The 22,365-nt window shown below is 60.2% G+C and overlaps 1 protein-coding gene across 3 annotated transcripts; it reads left to right on the top strand.

Annotated features, from left to right (window-relative positions):
• The first annotated feature begins 1,487 nt into the window (after positions 1-1,487).
• On the top strand, positions 1,488-18,120 carry SGTA (small glutamine rich tetratricopeptide repeat co-chaperone alpha). 3 transcript variants are annotated; one of them, XM_045990457.1, is made up of 12 exons: positions 1,488-1,619; positions 8,800-8,938; positions 9,379-9,485; positions 9,787-9,871; positions 10,928-11,027; positions 12,192-12,296; positions 13,042-13,180; positions 13,619-13,681; positions 14,522-14,559; positions 15,540-15,629; positions 15,836-15,958; positions 16,895-18,120. In XM_045990457.1, exons 2-11 carry the CDS (start codon positions 8,839-8,841, stop codon positions 15,948-15,950), a joined length of 942 nt encoding a protein of 313 aa, XP_045846413.1. In that variant the 5' UTR covers positions 1,488-1,619; positions 8,800-8,838; the 3' UTR covers positions 15,951-15,958; positions 16,895-18,120. The 3 variants fall into 3 exon arrangements, with proteins under 3 accessions (XP_045846413.1, XP_045846414.1, XP_045846415.1); XM_045990458.1 differs by lacking the exon at positions 1,488-1,619 and adding an exon at positions 1,686-1,707; XM_045990459.1 differs by lacking the exon at positions 1,488-1,619 and having other exon boundaries at positions 16,817-18,120.
• Positions 18,121-22,365: the final 4,245 nt, after the last annotated feature.

Genomic DNA, 22,365 nt, shown 5'->3' with positions numbered 1-22,365 from the left:
TTGTCATCTATTAAAACAAAGTCTTGAACTAAGGCGTCCTTCCTTCTAGGTAGGAAAATTTCCTAGAGCTAAAGTGGCCAAAAACCCCACTTCCCTATTTCTGCAAAAGAAATTAAAGAACTCTGGGCTTTAAACATGCCTGTGTTTGGGGGCGCCTGGGTGGCTCAGTGAGTTGCTTTCAGCTCAGGTCATGATCTCAGGGTCCTGGGATCGAGCCCCGCATCGGGCTCTCTGCTCAGCAGGGAGACTGCTTCCCCCACCCCCTCTCCCTGCCTCTCTGCCTACTTGTGAACTCTGTCAAATAAATAAAATCTTTTTTAAACTATGCCTGTGTTTTAAATAGGATAAAAGGGGGCCCTTGAGTGGCTCAGTCTTTAAGCATATGCCTTCAGCTCAGGTCATGATCCCGAGGTCCTGGAATCAAGCCCCACATCAGATTCCCTGCTCAGCCAGGAGTCGGTTTCCTCTCTCCTACTCCCCCTGCTTGTTTCCTCTCTCGCTGTGTCTCTCTGTCAAATAAATAAACTAAATCTTTAAAAAAAAATAAATAGGATAAAAGTGAATTAGGAGAACACTACTTGCAACTTTAACACTAACGGTGATCAGTTGTGAGTCTTCAATTTCGCCATTTTCCATTCCCGGAGTTTGTTCCTCATCCTCCAAACCCATCTCTACCCGGTAGATCTTCCCTAACCATCCCGGCCCTCTTGCCTCCCCAGTCATAATCCCAGCACGCCATTTTATCTTTATAGCGCTCGCCATCAAGTGAAAAGGGTTAGGGACGCCTGGGTGGCTCAGTGGGTTAAGCCTCTGCCTTCTGCTTGGGTCATGATCTCAGGGTCCTGGGATGGAGCCCTGCATGGAGCTCTCTGCTCAGCAGGGAGCCTACTTCCTCCTCTCTCTGCCTACTTGTGATCTCTCTCTCTCTGTCAAATAAATAAATAAATAAAATCTTAAAAAAAAAAAAGAAGTGGAAAGGGTTAGTTTACGTCCCAGTGTACTAGTTTGCAGCTCTTCAACGCCCGCACAAGGGAACGGGAGCAAACACTCCCGTGGTTTTCACAGTTGGTTTGCAATAAGTATTTGTTGGCTACTAGGCACCTGCTGTAAACAAAGATGTTCCTTTACGTCCCATGCGTTGAATGGGTGAGAGAATGCGTTTGTGGGACGACGGTGGGTGAGTAAGTGTAAAAGATTGTAGGAAACAATCGCTCCCCTGCACACAGCGCCTGCGCGGCTCCAGGCAGGCGCCCGCTACCCAAACACCGCAACACCACGTGGCCGGCTCGGCGCCACGTGACCGGCCCTGCCGACGGCCGCCGGAGTCCGCCACCGTCCCACGATGCACCGCTCCGTTCCCGCCCGAGAGGGGAACTCCGTCCTGACTTCCGGCCTCCATTCGGTCGCAGAGGTCAGTTGCCCTAACGACCAGCTCGCCCCCACCTCTAAGTTACGTCACTTCTCCCCACGCCCGCCTCGATCATTAACGCGCCTGCGCAGAAGAAAACACAACGGGAGCCGGCTCCTTCCGCGCAGGCGTCGCGGCCGGGGGCGGGACCGGACAGCGCCGCGGTGCGCAGGCGCAGCCGTCTGTGGGTCGGCGTTCGGCCGCCTGAGAGGTGAGTCGTGGGGGGGCCCGGCGCTGAGCGGGGTGGGCCAGGGGTCCGCGGCTCGGAACTCCCGGGGCTCCAGGGCCCGTAAAGACAGGTTGGTCTGGGGCGAGGACCCCGCGATCCACTGGCTGTTGTGAGTGGGCGGCGCGAAGGGGAAACTGAGGCAGGGGGGCGTCGGGCAGGCCTTCGCCGGCCCTGGTCATCCTAACCCGGACCCCAGGCCCGGGAGATGCTGGTCACAGACCCGTGGGTGGACAGCAGGAGTCGAAAGTGCCCCGCAAGCAGTGAGGGTGTCTTCTGTTGCCCGGAAACACAGGCCCTTTGAGGGGGGACCCCGTTCGTGGGGCGCGGGTCGGGGTCCTTTCCCAGCGCCGCCACTCTCCACCTGGCCAGCCTCTTGGCTCCCGGAGCCTCAGTTTCCCCCGCAGTAAAATGGGCGTCATCACGGTCCCTGCCTGATTGGTTGGGGTGGGGGTGAGGGCTGGCGGTTTTAGGAAGATGAAAGCCACAGGGCCCGGCGCAAAGTGAGAGCTTGGTGGGGTCAGCGGTGGTTCGGCCTTTCCCAGCCGGGGGTTTCTGTCGGCTGTGCTGGCTGCGGGAAGGAGCCGGGCGAGAGCCGTCTGCACACCCTCTCCTGGCTGCGTGAGCTGGGGCTCATCGCTTCCCTCTCTGAGCAGCGCCTTTCTTCCGCAGCAGGGACCCCAGAAGAACGTGCTTCCTAGGCTTTCTGCGAGGTTAATAACAATAAGCAGGTCATGCTCTGCTCGGGTTCCTGCTGCTTGTTAAGAGTTCGCTGGGGAATGCCTGGTTTATTAGGTGCCAGAAAATGTGTGCAGTCTCTGCACCCCTTAGGCCGGAAGAGGTCCCCATTCCCTTTGGTTTTCTGTGTCTGGTTGGGCTGTCTGCTTTTCCTCTTCCCAGACCAGTGGTTTTGGCGCCCTGGGGGACGCAGGACAATGTCGGGGGGTCATTTGTTGTTGCCACGACCGGGTGTGCTCCTGGCAGCAAGTGGGTGGGGCACAGGGATGCCGCCTAACACCCCCCGGTGCCCCGGACTTCCCCACGGAGAACCCTCACGGTGTCCACAGCGGGGAGTTAAACCCCCACACACCAGTGCTTCTCCACCAGCATGAGCGGCACACAGGGGGGTGGGGTATGAACTCACGAGATCACATGAAGGTTTTGCAGGGAGAGGAAAGGGCACTTTGGAATTTAGGCTCTGGAATCCAATTGCTGGGCTCAAAATTCCTGGTTTGTGTCTTCTAAGCTGGATGACCTCGGGTAGCCTCCCCATTTTTCTGAGCCTCAGTTTTTCCTTCTGTACAATGGGGGTTGGCGCAAACAACCCAGGGGCTCGGCTGACTGTGAGCAGGCCCAATCCAGCTGCAGCCTGTTTCTGTAAGTGAAGTGGGGGGGGGGGGTCCGTCACAAAACTTGTGACAGCTTTTGCCCAAAAGCAAAGGTGTGTGGTTTCCACCGAAGCCCTGTGACCCTTTTCAGAAGATGGTCGCAGACCCCTTCCAGAAGCCATTGCGAGGGCTGCGCTGAGCGCGGGGCCTGGAAAGTGCTCAGCACGCCAAGGGTTTCGCCTGAGGTTCACCATCGGTCTTTGAGGAGGGGCGAGCGACTGTAAGTGGGGTCTCCTCCCCCCCAGACTGTGAGGTTGCATTGTCTGAGCCCAGCACTGGCCTCTGGGAGATGCCCAGCAAGGGGTTGTAGGAATTAGGTAGGCAAGGCCCGGGGTTTGTTGTCTCCTCTGGGCTTCCCGGGGAACTTGGTCAGGGGCTCTGGATTTGACAGGGATCTCACCGTTTCCCAGGACCGTGCGGATCAGACGCTGCTGAGTGCGGGGTTGAAAGCCAAGTTGTCTGTCCAGTGCTCACAGTCCGGGTGGGGCCAGGGGTCAGACGACAGACAGATTTAAAGCCGTCCGGGTCAGCGATAAGGCTGGTGCTTGGACTTTGCTAGAAAAAAGAGGGCGTCTAGCTCTGAGATAACTTTGCAGCTCGGTGTCGAAGGGAATCAAGAGTTTCCAGGTGGGTTGCAGACGTGGGGAGCGGTTGGTTTGAGCGGAGACGCTGAGGGTTTGGTGAAGGACTTCCCATGCACACTCGTGAAGTCTCAGGAGCTTTCGATGTCTTAAGGCTGCAGGACGTTCCAGTGGCGTTTTACAAGACAGCAGGCTGTGGGGAGGGTGGTGGGCTCAAGCCCTTGCTCAGACACTGGGGTGTGCCGGGATGAGAGAGAGCACCGGGGCACCGGCTTCGCACACTGCTGTTTGTCGGCCGAGCTCTGGGTGCAGGGTGAGGTGGGCAGCCCTCAGCCGTGGGCGCTCCACCATCCAGGGTGGAAAAACACGTGCTTTTTTCCCCTCTTGACCAGTTCTGGGCAGGGAAATAAAAGAAGTATAAGTTGTTTTTTGTTTGTTTGTTTGTTTAAGATTTTAATTATTTTGGGCGCCTGGGTGCCTCTGCCTTTGGCTCAGGTCATGGTCTCAGGGTCCTGGGATCGAGCCCCATGTCGGGCTCTCTGCTCGGCAGGGAGCCTGCTTCCTCCTCTCTCTGCCTGCCTCTCTGCCTCTTTGTGATCTCTCTCTCTGTCAAATAAATAAATAAAATATTTAGAAAAAGAAAATAAAATGAGGAAACGAGAAGGTGGACTGAGAGCTGGGAGGGACTGTGAAGACCACCGGAGGAGCCGGCCCTGGGACACCCCCCGCCCCCCGCAAGCTCGCCTGGCACCTCGGCGGTGCTGGGAGCTCATAAAGGCCTCACTGTTCTGAGAGGAGGCCTTCTCGGAGACTTTTGTCCCGCAGCCAAAGCCCTACAAGTTGGGATTGTTCTGCAGGCTCCGGGTGCCAGGTAGGAGACGCAGAGAAGTGCTGTCCCCGTGTTTTGTTGGGCCCCACTTTGTGGGGAGCGGAAGGTGGTTCATCTCGAAAGCCACGTGTGGGTAAGGCCCGCAGACTGTCGCGCGAGGAAGCAACGTTGTGTGGAGCCCGAGTCGGACGGCGGTAGGGCTCCTGCTCACGCCCTGGGGACAGAGTCCTGGGCTGCGGACCGGGCTTCCTCGGCTGCAGGGCCGGAGCCCAACATGTGCAAACGGAAGGTTTTCAGAAAGCTTGCAGCAAAGTTCTTTGGCCAGAAAAAAATCTCGCTTGTGCTGATTTAGAGCCTTTATTTTTCCCACTTGGAGTTTCAGTGATTTTCAGCTGGGTGGCTTGGCCATGTCTGGGGACATCTGTGGTTGTTACCGCTGTGGAGGGGGTGCTCCTGGCATTGAGGGGGTGTGGCCGGGGATGCTGAACCCCACGGTGCTCTGGACGCCCCCAGTGAGAGTGAGCTGCCCCTAAGTTAGGGCCAAGCGGGAGAGACCCTGCATTGATGATTTGGGAAAGTACTGAGTCTGGTCCCTGCTCACTCTGGACACCAGAGTAAATCCCCTGAGGTCAGAGGGTACAAACCAGGGTGACCCCGGCATCTGCGAGTCACCCCTCTCTCCCTCCCACTCAGTGTGTGTATTTCAACGTGTGTAGTGTCCCAGGACCTCAGGAGTCACGTGGTTACAGAGCGCAGACACTCCTGGGGGTCGGTGGAACCCCTTGACCTGAGGGGTATCACCCCGAGGAGATTCTGTCCCTTACCTTGGGCACACTGGACAGAGACCAGGGATGCTGTTACCACTCGGCACTGCACAGGACAGTTGTCCCCACCCCGCTGCCAGCAAAGAACGGTCCAGCCCCTGATGTTGATAGTGCCGAGGTAGAGAAACCCTGCATTGGGTCGTGAGTTCTTGTAGCAGCTGGTAAGGACGCCTTTGTTAACCCATTGTGTGGAAGAGGGATTGGCTGGGACTCTTTCAGATGGGACAAAGAGCGTTCCTTTGCTTAGGGTGGGGAAGGTGAAATGGAACAGGCCTCGGACAGAAATGGCTGGATCTATGACATGACTCCAGGCCCTTGTCCTCCCAGGCAAATCAGGCATCCGTGGCCCGGCATCCATACGCCAGGGCAGGCTCCAGGGGGCTCCGACTGGACAGTGAGGCATATTGGAGAGGCAGCACTTGAAAGAGGACCAAGCAACAGACCAGGAGAAGCCCAGGAAGGAGGCAGTGAGAACTTATGCCAGGGAAGTCAGACCAGGGTGCTTCAACTCTGTTGGGAGCAGGGGATCCTCTCGTGCAAAGGCCCTGGGGCTCCAGGGGCTGGGGGCTTGGGAAGGACCGCAAGTATGCCAGAAAGGAGCATGACTTGGTCTTTAGGTTTTTGAACCCTTGCCTGCATAAGCCTCGGTAGTCTCACTGCCCTCCCCACCCCATTTCACCAGCCAGACCAGGAGGGTAGGAAATGTCTGCTGAAGACCAGGTTTCCTTTCTCAGTCCACTCTTGAGCGAGCACCCAGCACCATCAGCACTCGCGTCCGTTCCCTTGGAGGGAAGATTGAGTCCTGTCCTCCCATACGCATGTGAATGCATAAAGCCCAGAATGAGTGACCCGTGGGAATGGAGGGGAAGCACCCTCAGAAGTGGTGCCTGGAGCCCAGAGGTGGGATGTAGCCACTTACGTGACTTAAGAACTCGAGATTCATTCCCCACAGGCAGCTGCCCAGGCGTGACCCTCAAGGCCTGACTTAGAATGCAGCAACGCAAAGGGCCCTGGACCATTCGTCTGAAGGGGAGGACCTCAGACTTGGAAAACAAAAAGAAACAAAATTCTAATTACGTTAAGATACATGTCACATAATTTAGCATTTTCATAACCATTTCTTTTTTGTTAAAGGTTTTTTTTTTTACTTATTTGATAGAGTGAGAGAGCGAACAACAAGCAGGGGAGTGGGAGAGGGAGAAATGGGCTCCCCACTGAGCAGGGAGCCCGACATGGGGCTCGATCCCAGGACTCTGGAATCATGACCTGAGTTGAAGGCAGACACTCAATGACTGAGCCCCCAGACACCCTTAACCGTCTCTAAGCGCGCGGCTCTGCTGCGGGAAGCACACTCACCCCGCCCTGCGGCCCCCTCCACCCTCCATCTCCAGAACTGTCCCTCCCCCCACACGGAGACTCCGTCCCCACAAAGCACGGATGCCCCATCCCCACCCCAGCCCTGGCTCCCACCCTCTCCTCTCTGTCTACATGGATGGGACTCCTCTGGGGCCCTCCTGGGAGTAGGGTCCTACGGGACGGGTCCTTTTGGGTCTGACTCCTCTCGCGGAGCCCCGTGTCTTCGGCATCCCTTCCTTTCTGAGGTGGACCGTGTTCCGGGCGTGGACAGACCGCACTGTGTTGATCCATTCATCCGCGGATGGACGCCAGGGTGGTGTCCGCCCATCAGCGACTGTAAATAATGCCGCTGCCGAAACAGATACCTAAAATGAAAACAGTCTGACGTGTCAGTCTTTTCTCCTCAGGTGGAGGTGAGCCGGCTGGCTGGTGTGCTCTCTGGGTTTCTCAGCTGGGGACCAGGACTCATCTTTTGGGCTTGACTTCCCCCAAAATGAATGGGTTGGGGTGGTTGATCTCTGTGAGCCCCTCTCTCTCCCCTGAGGTCCTCTGGTCTGGGACTGGCCGTCTGTTCTCCAAGCACCGGCCCATCCTGATCCCAGACCTTCCGGTTCTAGGGAGTCTCTGCGGCCACGGGTGCTTGCCGGGTTAATGGGCATTGTGTCCAGAAACGGGGAGCTCATTATCATCCTCACAGAACTTTAATTTTTCACCAGCTTTACGGAATACAGGTGTTTTGAGGTATAATTCGTGTACCTTAAAGTTCAGTAGACTTCGGTATATATACATACTGCTGTGTAACTGTCCCCTTCCGTCACCCCAAACAGAAACGCTGTCCCCATCAGCCATCATTTCTCCCCTCCCCCAGCCGCCGGCCCCCACGAGCCCCCTTCCCGTCCACAGATGTGCTTGTTCTGGACGTGTCACGCACGTGGACTCTCGCCCTGTGGCCTGTGTCTGACCCCCCTCTCCTTACGAGGCAGCTGTCGATGGACATCGATTCCCGGGAACCAGAGCCCAAGCTCTGCGCACAGCCGGCACCGAGTGTCTCGCCTGCCCTTGCCCGGCGGCCCCCGGCCCCGTGCTGGCCCCGTCTTCACGTGGAGAGCCGGTGGCCGCGTGACGGGCTCTTCCTGGCTTTGTTGAACCATAGTGTCCGATAAGAGGTTCGTGAGAAGGTGGTCAGGAGGCCTGCTGCTTGTTTTCTATGGGGCACGGACCGCTCAGCCCCCGGAGGTGTTTTGGGGAGACTGAGGTGCTTCCTGCTGCGGGTTATGGCTGTGCACGTGGACTTGAGCGGCCTCGGCCACTCCTCCCAGATCCCCGTCCCCAGCCTGTTGCCTGTCAGGAGCGGCCGTGGAGGTCATGGTGTGGAAGGGGTGAGACGGTGTTGTGACGTGCCTGAGCCGTCAGAGACCCTCAGGTAGCAGACCCCTCACGCCTGGAGTGTTCCAGAGCAGGGCTCTCCCCAGGGCTGCTGACGCCGGAGCAGGACAGTTCTCCATTGCGTGGACTTCCTGGGAGCCGGGGCTGAGCAGCAGGCCTCACCGCCCGATGCCCGGAGTACCAGAGACGCACCCAGACACGACCCAGAGTCCCTGAGGCAGGACCACCCTGGCCTGGGGGTGCAGATGGCCTGCAAGGGGCTCGGTGCCTCTGGGACCCCTGGGTCTGCTCTGGGCCCCTCCTCCCCTGACCCCAGCTGTCTCCTGCCCTCCCCCCCCACGACCTTGGTCCTCAGTCGAGTGCAGAAGCCAGGGGGACAGGGGGCTGGCTTGTGCTCAGCTTAAATGGGGTTTGGAGACCTCCAGGACTGGCTTGTGGGCCAGCCCTCCACATCCCTGGGAGCCCCCTTGTGCCACTGAGTCTGTGGAAGGGTGGTCACGGCCAAGGCCGCGGGGCCTCCTTTCGAATAAGGAGGCAGGATGGCTGGGCGCACTCCTCCACCCGGGGAGCCTCACGTCGCAGCTGTGAAGCGGGGTCCTAACTGTTTCCCCCTCGCTCGTGCTGCAGGTAGACTGGGCCAGATGCTCCAAGTGGTTTCCTTGGGGCCGAGGCCAGCGCAGGCCTGGTGAGCCGGGGCCCAGCGGTCCAGGGGGCCCTGGAGTGGCAGGTGCCAGGGGCACTGTCTCCGCAACACCCGTGCCCCCCGTCTGCGCGCCTCACACCCTTGGCTTGGATCCGCAGATCCTGAAAACCCGAGGCCCGGTCCCTTCCCGTCTCAAGATGGATAACAAGAAGCGCCTGGCCTATGCCATCATCCGGTTCCTGCACGACCAGCTCCGGCACGGGGGGCTCTCGTCCGACGCCCAGGAGAGCTTGGAAGGTACGTGTGGGCCCGCTGCCCGCCCTCCCGCCACACGGAGCCAGCCCCCGTCTCCGCAGGCCCAGCCTCCTGCAGGTGTTCTGACCATCTCCCCATCTCTCATCGAGGGCTGGTTCCGGAACATTCTTCCCCACCCCGTGAGTGCGACTCCCCTGATAGGAGAAAGGCTCTCTCTTAAAAGAGGGTGGAAGCCGCCTGGGGCTGGGGATGAGGAGCCCAGGCCGGGCAGGCACTTGAGCGACTCTCTGTTTAGACGCCGCCGCCAGGCCCTTGGTGTCCAGCTGGCTCTGCCCACGGGCGATACGGAGGTGGCGTTTTGGCTTCTGCCACTTGACAGGCCTTTGACCTGGGTTTCGTCGGAGGGGGGGGACTCCTTCTGAGCCCCAAAGTCCCAAAGTCTGGGCCGCGTTCAGAAGAAGATGTCCATGTCCCCCTCACAGTTGCAATCCAGTGCCTGGAGACCGCTTTCGGGGTGACCGTGGAGGACCACGATCTCGCTCTCCCTCAGACCCTTCCGGAAATATTTGAAGCAGCTGCCGCGGGCAAGGTGAGTCTCCGGGCTCCCCGGAACAGAAGTAACAGCGAGCCTGGGCGGGGGAGCCTGGGCGGGGGCTCTGCGGCACCTGTGCAGCCCCCGTGTCCCCCCGACCGGCACCGTGGAGCGGGGTTCCCGGCTCGCAGACGGGGCAGTAGGGAGCTTGCCCCCAGCCACCCTGGCCCAAGGTTCCCTCCCTCAGAGCTCAGCTGCTCTCTCGGGCAGCCCTGAGCAGAAGGGGGGCCGGGGGTGTGGGATGTGGGGGGGTCGGGCGGCCCGCCACCGCTTAAGCAGCTCAACATTTTGGGGCCAGGAGGTGCCGCAGGACCTGAGGAGCCCCGAGCGTACCCCACCTTCAGAGGAGGACTCGGCTGAGGCAGAGCGCCTCAAGACAGAAGGTGAGACGAGACCATCGCATGGGCACCAGGCCCCTCACCCACCTGGCCTGCGGGGCTGGCCGGGGCGGGCTGGCCCCCGGGGGGTGGTGGCAGCTGTAGGGGAAGCGGCGCCGTGAAGCCCCGCGCGGCACACAGCTCCGGGAGACGGGGGCCGCTGAGTGCACGGGGTGAGGATGTGCGGAGAGCGGGGCCCCCCGCGTGGCCCGTGGGGATGTGGCTGGGGCAGTCACCGTGGAAGGCGTCTGACAGCTGCCCGGTGGGCACGCGGTGGGCACGGGGCCCGGCCGTTCCCCTCCAGGTATGGGCCCGGGGGAAATGCGGTGTGTCCACAGCAGCCAAAAGGTAGACCAGCCCAAATGTCCGTAAGTGGGTTGAGAACATAAAGAGTGACCTGTCCGTATTCTGGACCGCCCCTCAGCCACAGACAGGCAAGATGCCCCCACACGTGGCCCCAGGGGCGGACCCCGAGCCCACGATGCTCAGGGAGGGAACCAGACACAGAAGGCCCCACGGGGTGTGAGTCCACGCGTGCGACACACCCAGACCAGGCTCCTCCACGGACACAGGAATGACTTAGTATGTGCAGAGGCTGGGAGGGGTGGGCAGGTGGCTGCTGATAGGGTCAGCACGGCTCTTTGAGGGAGATGGAATGTTCTGGAATTAGGATATGATGATGGACACCTGTGAATATTTAAAAACCACTGAGTTGTACACTTGGAAAATGTGCATTCTAGGTTATTTGAATTACACTTCATGAAACTTGGTTACTTCCAAGGAGCAAAACTGCCTGTATTAGAGGCTTACGTCTTCAAATGTCTCGACCGAAGCAGGGACCGTTGTCCGAGTGCTGGCTCGGGCCAGAACCCACAAGATGCCAGAGGCAAACACGTCGTCCTCCTCTACACCCGCCCACCCGAGCCTGCGTCTGAGTGTTGCAGCCTGGTCCCCAAAGTCTTCTCACCCCTCAGAGAAGCCCCCGGAGAGCCGCCCTGACGCCCCAGAGCCCTCGGGCCTGATGGGAACAGCAGGGCGTACGCTGGTTTTTTTTCTCTTTAGGAAATGAGCAGATGAAAGTGGAGAACTTTGAAGCTGCTGTGCACTTCTACGGCAAAGCCATCGAGCTGAACCCGGCCAACGCGGTCTATTTCTGTAACAGGTGCTGGCTGGGTGCGCTCGGGAGGGGCGTTCGTACCGTCGCTTAGTGATCCTGCAGCCAGAGCCCCAAGTCAGCGGCAGGTGGCCAGCCCGGGCGCACAGGAGCCGAGCACAGCATTAGATTAAAACCGGGGCCGCCTTCCGGACCACACGTGACATTTCGCGCCCACGGTCACGGCAGCATAGCCATGGGAAGCCGCATCTGGCTGGTCCTTTCTCCTGTTTTTAAGGTTTTTTTTATCTGACGGAGACGGTGAGAGAGGGAACACAAGCAGGAGGAGTGGGAGAGGGGGCAGCGATTCCCCACTAAGCAGGCAGCCCAACACAGGACTCAATCCCAGGACCCTGGGACCATGACCTGAGCCGAAGGCAGACGCTCAACGATGGAGCCCCCCAGGCGCGCCTGGCTGGTCGTTTTACAGGGAAAGCGGCCTCTGCTCTGCCCCGGCCACCATGACGGACCGTCATGCTGACGAGGCAGGCTCTGGGATGCAGAGTGGACACAGGGTCGCGCTCCAGGGCACCAGACCCGGGAGCCGACAGTGGGTGCTGGGGGCCGGGCGTGCCGCACGCCGTGCACTGCCGCCAACCTAGAGCCGCTTGTCACTTTAGTTTCTTGCTTCTGACTCTTGGGGGCAGTGACGCAAACAGGTTGGCAGGAAAGTCGCAGGCATAGTCCCGAGAACCCCACACACCCTCCGCCATTCCAGCCGCTCGGTGTTTCTACCTGATGCCTCTCTGTGCTTCAGAACCTGGGGACACGCCAAATGCGGTGTTAAAACCCTAAACGGTCTGGCGTGAGAGGAGACCCCCGAGAGCTTGGACAGGGCTCTCGCGGGGGGTCACTTAGTGTCTGCCAACAGATAGTTCCTGACCTAGAACAGGCGCCAGCTCCCAACGGTGGGCGGAGCCTGGGTGCTGGGCCGACGGACTTGGGGTTCGGATCCCGGTCCCGTCACGGCATCATTGAGCCAAGCAGCTCGGCCTCCAGCCTGTTTCTCCCGGAGGCTGGCGCAGTCCCCAGCACAGGTGCTCCGCAGACAGAAGCCCTTGGCAGCCCTGCGTCCCATCCCCTCCACCCGCACCTGACTGACAGGGCAGCCCAGGCTCCCCAAAAGGCTCCTCCTCGGCAGCGAGCAAGCCCCGCCCTGCTTTGTGTCCCCAGAGCCGCGGCCTACAGCAAACTCGGGAACTACGCTGGGGCTGTGCAGGACTGCGAGCGAGCCATCTGCATAGACCCGTCCTACAGCAAAGCCTACGGCAGGATGGGGTGAGTGCCCCAGGGGGAGGGACCGCCCCCCACTCCCCCACCACCTGCCGACGTGCGGTGGCTTGCTTTCGTCCTGATCCTCTGCGCAGACAGAGTCAGGACTCGGCCCCATTCACGTGTCCTGAATCTGGGCCTCCCCTCCTTCCAACCCAGCTGCTAGATCAGTCCCCACGGCTCGCTCTCCTGTGCTCCTGCGTTTTGCTGGAAATGCACTTGTGTGTTCCCGTGGAAGATGCAGGCAAAGGGCTTCACAAGGGGGTCCAGGAGGATCCCCGGGCGGGAGCTCTGTCCCCCTGGAGTGGGGTGTGATGCCTTCACCAGCAGGGACATTCTCCCTACGTCATTGTTCAGTTTTATTCTCCAGCCTTCTCCCCTCCCGGGGCAGGGGGTCACAGGATCCAAATCCCAGATTGGGTCTTCCTGGCCGCCAGGCCCATCCCAGGTGGCCGCACCAGCATAAACTCAGGTGTGGTCAGAGGGTCTCGTTAGGAAAACCGGGAGTGCCTGTGACCTGGGAAGTTCCGGGTTTTGAGAGTTCTGTGCCAAGAACAGGGCCAGCCACGTCCGACCACCCTGCCCTCTGCCTCTGCGCCCCTCCTCTGGGCTGTCCCATTTTGTGCGTCCTCGCTAGCCCTTGTACCTTTGTGTTCTTGCCACACGTCCATCCTCTCGGCCCCCACGGCCCTTGCAGGCCGTCCCCAGCAGCCCCCCGGCCCCTCCCCACGCGCCGCCGTCTCTCCCGCAGCCTCGCGCTCTCCAGCTTGAACAAGCACACCGAGGCTGTGGCCTACTACAAGAAGGCCTTGGAGCTGGATCCTGACAATGAGACCTACAAGTCGAACCTCAAGATAGCCGAGCTGAAGTTGAGGGAGACGCCGAGTCCCGTGAGCGGCCCCGGGAAGGGAGCGGGTGGGAGCCGAGAGGTGTGCGCCGGTTTCCATGGGAAACAGGGGACGTGGGCTTAGGACAGGCTAGACGAGCACCCCCATCGGAGTCCGGGGCAGTCGGGCTGGGGGTGTGGGCCGCGGACTGGTGGGTGATTTTTCTCCGGGAACTGCTCGCCCCGAGGGCTCTCCAGGCTCCGCAGGGGCCCAAGATGTCCGAGCCTCACACGTCACTTTTCCCAAGCAATCAACCCCGGGGCACGTGCCTTGGACGTGGTGTTGTCTGGCCATGAGGCCTGGCTGCTGGGTGAGGGGACATCTGAGCCATAGGCCTCTCGGGATCCCAGCCGGACCCCCCCCCCCGGGATCATCCGTCTCCGATCGGGGGCCGGTGTCATGGTCCTGTGACCACTCACCAGGGCTCTTCTCTCCCCACAGACAGGAGGCGTCGGTAGCTTTGACATCGCTGGCCTGCTCAACAACCCCAGCTTCATGAGCATGGTAACCCGCGCTCCTACCTCCTCTGGGGCCTGGCCCCCGTGCCCGTATCCACTGGTGTACGCCTGCGTTGGGCCAGGGCTGCCCCCAGTGGGGGTGTGACCGGGGTGCCGTGGGCGGAGCAGCATCCTGGCCCCACCCCCTCGATACCGGGAGCTGCCCCGTGTGGCGACCACAGATGGCCCCAGACAGCACCCCATGTCCTGGGGGCAGCACCACCCCCCAGTGAGACCCCGACTCAAAGCCAGAAGCGCTAGTTCTGTGCGGGGCTGGTCCCCACACGCGCGTGTCCACGGTGGGGCTCCCTCACCGCACCTCAGGGCCCAGGGTCTCCGCTAGAGAGAAATCCCCGCAGGGCAACCAGGAGCTGCTGGCCGCACCCGTCGGCAGGGGCTGCACCTGGTCCACAGGCGGGCAGGACGGCCGGGCACCGCTGGGGGCTGGCGCCGTGTGCACAAGCCCACCACGGGGCAGGGGGACTCAGTCTGCCCATGGCCACACTTGATCCCCCGAACCTGGGGTCGGCGACCAGCTGGATTCTGTAGTCGTGTTGGGGCACGGCTGCCGCCGTCCGTCGGTGGCGACCCGGGTGGGTGGTCGGGGCAGAGCCCGGCCCACAGAGCCGAGAACCTCAACTCCGGCCCCTCATGGAGGTTAGCCAGGCCCCCGTGAGCCACACCGGGCAGGCTGCTTGCAGCGTCCCTCTCGGCCACTCCTGAAACGGGTCCCAAAGAGGGACAAGACCCGAGCAGGAAGAGCGGTAAACCGTGGGCGAGGCGTGGAGCAGGCCCCGCGAGCGTGCCGTGTGGCGCGTGCCGAGTCTAATGACGTGTTTTTTCTCAGGCGTCCAACCTCATGAACAACCCGCAGGTTCAGCAGCTGTAAGTGACCGCCGTCTTCCTCGGGGCCTGGGGTCAGGTGTCTTTTTTTACTGCGCCAGGACGCACGTAACAGAGCTTGGCCGTCTTAACCGTTTTAGGGTTTACAGTACAGCGGCGTTAAGTACATTCACCTGTGAAACCATTAGCATTTCATTCTGGAACATTCCATCACCCCGTAAAAAGTCCCTGTCCCCATTAGAGGCACTTTCCTGCCTCCCCAGCCCCCGGTCCCGGTGAACGAGTCCCCTTCCCGTCTGTGGAGGAGCCTGGTCTGGGCATGTCACGTGTGCGGACTCACACCCCGTGTGGCCGTCTGTGTCTCGTTGTCCTTCCCTCCCCGCGTGTCGGGGCTGTTCTGGGTGCACACCCAGGAGCGGGATGGGATGGCTGGGTTTGCGGTGATTCTGTTTTGTTTTTTTTTTTTTTTTTAAAGATTTTATTTATTTATTTGACAGAGAGAGATCACAAGTAGACAGAGAGGCAGGCAGAGAGAGAGAGAGAGAGGGAAGCAGGCTCGCTGCTGAGCAGAGAGCCGGATGCGGGACTCGATCCCAGGACCCTGAGATCATGACCTGAGCCGAAGGCAGCGGCTTAACCCACTGAGCCACCCAGGCGCCCCGTTTCTGTTTTATTTACTGAAGAACTGCCAGGCTGTGGTCAAACCTTAAAGCCCAGCTTCTCCACAGCACTGCTGCCGTCGGGGCGGGGCACCGTGGGGGCAGCCCAGCATCCCCAGACGTGGCCCCGTGGCCCCTGGTTAAAGACCCCTGTCTCTAAGCCAAAAGCAAAGGCTGTTCTTAAGTGACTGGTGCAGTTCACAGCAGCCGCCGTCAGAGAGGGGTGGGCCGGCTGGGCCGGCTGGGCCCCCGGGGGGCTGCCAGGCAGTAATACAGCTCCTCGCGGGGAGGGGGGGGGCGGGGCAGGGCCTGGCGGGAGGGGGCCGGCCGGGCTGGCGGCCTCATCGTGGGCTCCCCCTGCAGCATGTCCGGCATGATTTCGGGTGGCCACAACCCGCTGGGGACTCCCGGCACCAGCCCCTCACAGAACGACCTGGCCAGTCTCATCCAGGCGTGAGTAGACCTGCTTCGTGGGGCCCGAGGGTGGGGTGGGCTGGGCCCCACCCATGAGCGTAAGAACCAAGGTGCTGTGTCCCTGGGCTCGCTCTCCGGCCGTGTCCTCCAGCGAGTAGCCGTACTGCCTGTGGGGGGCGCGCGCCCGGGACGCGGCCAGCAGGGTGCCCGGGGCTGTGGCTAAGCCCGGGCCGGGCCTCCCGCAGCGGGCAGCAGTTTGCGCAGCAGATGCAGCAGCAGAACCCAGAGTTGATAGAGCAGCTCCGGAGCCAGATCCGGAGTCGGACCCCCAGCGCCAGCAACGACGACCAGCAGGAGTGACCGCCCACGTGAGTCCCGGGGGCACGGAGCAGGGAGAACCCCTTTCTGACAGCCCCGGGTCCAGGAGGTGGGGAGGGTGTCCGTGGTGGGGGTGTCTGGGATCCTCGGGTCCCTTTCCAGGTGCTTTCCTCGCGTCCTGTTCCTTCCCAGCGGGGGTCTGTGGGTGGGCCGGTCACTCCGGGGGTCTCGTGCAGACGAGGCCTGCACGCCCAGGGCCCCGTGTCCCAGCAGCGGCCAGAGCGCCGGCAGGCCGCAGTTGTGTGGGAAGCCCCGGGGCGGCCGCGGCAGTGCCAGCGAGGTCCCCGGAGGGAGGCTGACAGCCCGGCCCTGCCTGGCCCTGCACGCCCGGGGTTCGCCTGGTGGGGGGTGCCGGAAGCAGCTGTTACGGCAGGATGGCTAGAAAACAGACTGGGGTCCCAGTGGCCATGGCTGGCTCCGGGCCACTCCCCCTCCCCCGGGCCGCTAGACTCATCCTGTGGCCAGGAGACCTGGGCATCATTGTCCTCCTCTCTCCTTTGCTGTGATTTTCTGTTAAAAATTTCAAAGGACGGGGCACCTGGCGGGCTCAGTCTCTGGAGGGCGCAACTCTTGATCTTGGGGTCATGAGTTCGAGCCCCACGCTGGTGTACAGGTTACTAAAATAAACTTAAAAAAAATAGTTTTAAAGGTTTTAAATGCCAAAATCATCGAGCAGCAAGGGAAACAACTCCAATCTCTCCACCTGCAGCGTCGAACGTTAATTATTTGAGCTCGTGTTTCTTCCTTTTTCTCCCCCAAAGCATTCTTACAGAGAAAAAAAAACCTAATTGAGATCAGTTTTGCATTTGTTTTACGTTGTAACTTAATCTGCAAAACACGTTTGCCAGCGTTCCCAGTTCTCAGCCCCAGAGCCTGCAGGGACGTCCTGTCTGCGCTGACTCGCAGCCTCGTGTCTTCTCCCCCAGCCCTCCCGGTGCCGCCAGCTCCTTCCCACCGACCGGAGGCCGTCTCGCATTTTGCCGTCTTCTCCCCTTGGACCACCCAAGAGAGAAAGAGAAACAGAAATCGGACCTGCATGTTAAGATGGATTTTTGTTACTCCCTCCGCCATCCCCTCCCTGTTTGTAGTCTCCCGCGGCCCCTAGACCCTTCTCGAAACAGAGCCAGCAAGCTGTGAACGCAGACCAGCACTGATCTCTCCCAGCCCCCTGAAAACTCCGTCATGGAAGCGTCTTCTAGACCGCCCTGGGCTGGGGTCGTCCTCGAGCTGCTCTCCAGGAAGCTGCCCATTTTGTGTTGAGCCGCGTCGGGGACACCCATGGCTCCCGGAGCCCCTTTCTGCAGCCCTGTGGTCTGCCTTCAGAGGAGACGTGAGAAGCCACTTCTGAGTCGACCTTGGCCTCCCCAGCCGCGCCCTGCTCGGATAAGCTCACTGCCAGCCGCGGTCTGGGCACCAGTGGCCGCCCTGCCCCTCAGACCATGGGTTTTCGTTTGAGGAGCTCTTCAGACACATTTTCCTAAAAGACGATTTCTGTGACCTTGCACCCCTGTTGGGAGCAGGGGTGGGACCGTCCTGGGGTGCACGGGACCAGGTACTGGGACTTGACTTCCAGTCAAGCATTTGGATGGACACGTGTCTCATCTCTGATCTTCCCGTCCCAGTACTCATGACCGGCAGACCCCAAGCCCGTCCCCAGCCGGGTGTCCAGCCCACTGCCCTTCTGACCACAGACAATCCTGCCGGCCGGCACGTTGGATCCCTGGCAGGCTCTCCGGTCCTGTTCAGGGCGGGGGGCCCAGCAGGGGTCCCTGGTTCCCCCCCACCCCTACCTCGGCCTGACATCGCCAGCCACCAGAGCTGCTCCCAGCGGGGTGGGAGTGCCAGCCGTGGCAGGACAGCCCGCCCAGGACACGGGGCCACTGTGGATGTGCCCACGGCTTCCACTCGGGCGGGATGGGGTGGAGGGCAGGTCTGCGGGCACCAGTGTGGGCATCTGGATTGTGTGAGGTTCCCTCACGGTCCGGCCGTCTGCGAGGTAGACCCAGTACGTGTGTGTTGTAGGTAGCTAGTGGGAAGATGGGCCACTGCCGGCCACCCGCAGTCCATCCCACGTCTGGCGAGATGTGTCCTAATTCAAGTGCTAGCCACGGCGACAAGAAAACGGGGGGAATAAACAGGCATCACGACCTCTGCTCCGCTCTGCCGTGACCTTTCGCGCCACCCCTGCCCTCCTGCCCCAAGCTCCCAGAAACCCCCAGCCTGAGTGCCTGCCTCAGGCCCACACCAGGGGTCGGTCGTGTCGACGGCTGACTTCCGAGTCGGGTCACGGATGATTCCAGAAACAGCAGATCCCCACGCTGCTCCTATATTGTCTCTGCCGCACCTCCGCTTCCCATCTCGCGTGCTCCGGGGGCCAGCCTGGACACCTGGCATCTCGGGCAGAGCCGTGAGGGCACCTCACTCTCCCCGGGGTGACCCTCAGGGCCTCTCTTTGAACCCGTCGCACTTGAGCGGGGTGGCCGCCTGCAGGCAGGGAAACAAGGTTCCCAGGGTTGGGGCTGTCCCAGGGACGGGGGGAGCCAGGCCAGTGCGTGTCTCGTCGGGCAGGTCCTGATGCTGGGGACGTCCGTGGCCGTCATGATCGGGTGCTCCTGGCATCTGGCAAGTGAGGGTTAGGGACGCGGCTCAGTCCCTTGGAGACGCGTTCTCCTGAGTTCGCCCAGCTGCACCCCCCTCCCCCACCCACCCCGGTCTGCTCTGCACTGGGCACGGCACGTGCTGTCCCCAGGATGCTGACGCACCTGTTTGGAGAGCGCACTGGGAGGCACAGGGGCGTGAGCCCTGCGTTCCAGAAACTTCTACAGGTACGTTCTAGGTCTCCCCAGATTGTCTCACTCCATCTGGTGTGTCCATCACTGAGCAGCCCTGCAGAGCCGCTGCCCCACACTGAGCCTAAGTGTTCAGGAAAGACCCAGAAACTTTCTGTTGGAGCCATGCTAGAGTGGGAAGGGGGTAGAGAAGGAGTAGCCGTCCACGTGTCATCTGAGAAGCTGGTGGCTTCTCCGTGTGACTTGACAAGACGTGTGTTACGGGTAATTACTGCTCGATCCCACACGAGGTAGAAATACGGTCTTTCTGAATATTCCCGTCAGAGGCGCGTTGAGGAGGAGGAGCGGCAATTAAACACGGAGGAGCATCCGTCGTGACTCGGAGAACGCTTGCAGGAGCAGGTTGAGCCTCGAAAGGCAAGGCGGCTGCTGTTACCGTAGATGGAATCGTGGAGTCTGTCCCCGGCCCCCATACCCCGCGTGTGGCCTGCGTGGTGACCAGGCCCTGGACCGCGAGCCCCACCCAGATTGAGTCCCGGGGTGCCGCGGAAGAAAGCAAGCAAGGGGTGTCCCCGGCTGTCAGTTATGCCCCGGGGGCCTGGACTGTGTCCAGGGGCCATCGGGGGTCATCACAGCCAGAGGAGCGCCTGGCGTCAGAAGCTGGGGTCAGGGAGGTGCTCAGCCCCCCCGCAGCGCCCGCCCCACGGTGTTGCCGACACCCAGTGGGCCCTAGAGAGAGGTGTCCCATGCATAGATACCCCGACCCACGGTGCCACAAGCAGAAACGATCTTCTCGCCCTCTCTGAGGGCTCCTGTGTCCCGACAGCAGAGGCTTTGCCGCCGGCTGGGTGACTTGAAAACCCCACACCACGTGGGCTTTCCCAACGCGCCGCCCCCACCCCCACCCCTCCGAACCGCAAACCGGCTCTTCCCAAGGGGCCCTCATCTGGGAGGCGCTGTGACCAGCAGGTGGCGCAGCCCTGCCCCGGCCTCCCGGACGCGTGGGTCCTCGGCATCAGGACCGGAAAGAACGAAACCACCCAGTCTCCAGCCTAGAAAGGGCCACAGTCCCAGGGGTCAGGCCTGTCCTTTTAGAGCTGGCTGTCCTTTCAGAAGTCTAAGTCGCAGACAAGGATGTCGGGCTCCGCGCAGGGCCACCCTCCTGGGGTCAGAGAATGGGAACCCCTTCTGGGGTGACAACCAGAGCTTCTGCTCCGCGCACGGCGGCTGGCAGCTGGTGTAGACTTGGGGCGGGAGGGGGCTGCGTTCTTTCCTCTCTCGTCACCACGCTGCTTACACTCTTCATCAGAGCATCAATACACACGCGTAAGTGCACAGAGTACAAGCAGGCCGCGGGACGAGTGTCCACAGGGCAGCACGCGGCCATCGCTGGCACCGGGACCAAGGGCAGAGCCCGCCCTGCAACCCGCCTGGGGTCCCTGCCCCCATTACCACCTTCAAGGGTCACACTCCCCCGCGTTTATGCCATGGGTGGTTGTGCCTGGTTTTGATACAGATAAAATGGAATCTAAGGGGGGAAAGGTAAAATTATAAAAATCATAGAAGAAAATTTAGAATATGATTCTGGGTAGGCAGATTTTCTTAAAGAGCACAGCACCGTGATAATCTTACGTGTCCACTTGGCCAGGCCACTTGGTCTTGGTCAAATGCTAGTCTGAATGTTGCTGGGAAGGTATTTTTTTAGAAGAGAGCAACATTTTAATGAGCTGGTCTGGAGTAGAACGTGGGCCCTCCGGGTGCAGGTGGGCCTCGCCTAACCAGTTGAAGGCGTTCAGCGAAAAGACAGGTCCCTAGAGGAAATTCTCAAAGGAATTCAGCCTCTACATGGCCGTGGGACTCAAGCTACAGCGTCAGCTCTCCCTTGGGTCTCCAGCCTGCCTGAGTGGATGAGGCCATTTGCTATACACACACACACACACACACACACACACACACACACACACACACATATTTTTTTAATTTCACAAAAATATACTCCTACAAATCCATGAGAAAAAAATGACCCGGGGCGCCTGGGTGGCTCAGTGCGTTAAGCCTCTGCCTTCGTCTCAGGTCATGATCTCAGGGTCCTGGGATCGAGCCCCGCATCAGGCTCCCTGATGAGCGGGGAGCCTGCTTCCCCCTCTCTCTCTGCCTGCCTCTCTGCCCACTTGTGATCTCTTTCTTCTCTCGTCTAATAAATTTTAAAAATATTTTAAAAAAATAGGACCCAATTTTTTAAAGAGCTTTTTAAAAAACATTTTATTTATTCATTTGACAGAGCAGAAGCAAGGTGAGTGGCAGGCAGAGGGAGAGGGAGAAGCAGGCTCCCCACTGAGCAGGGAGCCCAATGCGGGGCTCGATCCCAGGACGCTGGGATCATGACCCCAGCAGAAGGCAGATGCTTAAGTTGCTTAACTGACTGGGCCACCCAGGCGCCTGAACCAAATTTTTCAAATGGGCAAAACAGGGCTCCCAAAAGAACAGGATATGCAGTTAGCCAATGCTCAATGTCATTAGATACCTGAGGAACATGGTTAAAACCATAATGTAAGGCAAATACAGCAGAACGGTTAGAATGAACAAAGCAAGTGCTGTCATTACAGAAATGCATCCAGGGCCCCAGGAGCACCCCGGTGCAGGGGTGTGCCAGTAGGACCCCAGGGTCCAGCAGACAGTCGTCCCCACGGCCGCGTGGGTGGCGGGGGTGGGAGCTTCCAGAGCCCTCTCCCAGGGTGTCCCACAGGACACACTTAGTTCCCAACAAACGAGACGGGACCATGCATATGTGGTGTGGTCTCCGGGGGCTGGTAGAGACCCAGCACCTGGTTCTCTGTGGGCGTTGGTCTCGCGGGACCGTCTGGATGGATCCAGCCAGGAGCCCAGACTCGGGGAGGGGAACAGGTGCTCAGCCTGAACCTCGCGTCTGCCCAGACGGTTCAGAGACCCGAACCCCCAGCAGCAAGGCTGGCCAGAGCCCGCAGTTCCATTCCAGATGCCGCGGAGGGCCAGCCTCGCCAGCCGGCCTTACACTGCCATGTTAACTCTTCTTCTGCACCAAAGGGGGGAAACCAGCTCCATTAAGTCCTAAAACCAAGGGTTTGCTTCCCCTGGACCCCGACTACAATACCCACTACGGACGTCCGCCCAACAGCAACACACACGAATGACCATCCAGAGGCAAACAGAGGCGTGTTCAGAGCAGACCTAAGCAAGAGCCAACACCAGAAACTACCCAAATGAACCACCGCGCCAAAGGCTAGGTGCTCGGGAGTCAGGGCGTGAAGCGGCAGGAGGGAACCCGCAGGGGAGCGGGTCATGGTCACTCTTGGCTGTGAGGGTGGTTTCACAGGTACATTACACATATGTCAAAACTCAGCAAGTTGCATACTTTAAATATGTGTCATTCCTCGTGTTACGTCAATTAGCCTCAATCAAGCTGTTAGAATGGTTTTACTTCCAATTTCTGTGATATCTGCTCCCCTCTATATGCGTTCTCCTGTGGATAACTTATTCGTCCCCCTTCCCATTTTTGTTCTAGCTTCTTTGTTCTCTATCAAGTGCCCTGTCTTCTCTTGTCGGCATTTCCTTCTGCTCCATCTTGTTTC

This window comes from Meles meles, chromosome 20 (genome assembly GCF_922984935.1).
Source record: "Meles meles chromosome 20, mMelMel3.1 paternal haplotype, whole genome shotgun sequence".
Lineage (NCBI taxonomy): Eukaryota > Metazoa > Chordata > Mammalia > Carnivora > Mustelidae > Meles > Meles meles.
The sequence above is the reverse complement of the archived record's forward strand: the minus strand, read 5'-3'. Positions and strand labels throughout refer to the sequence as shown.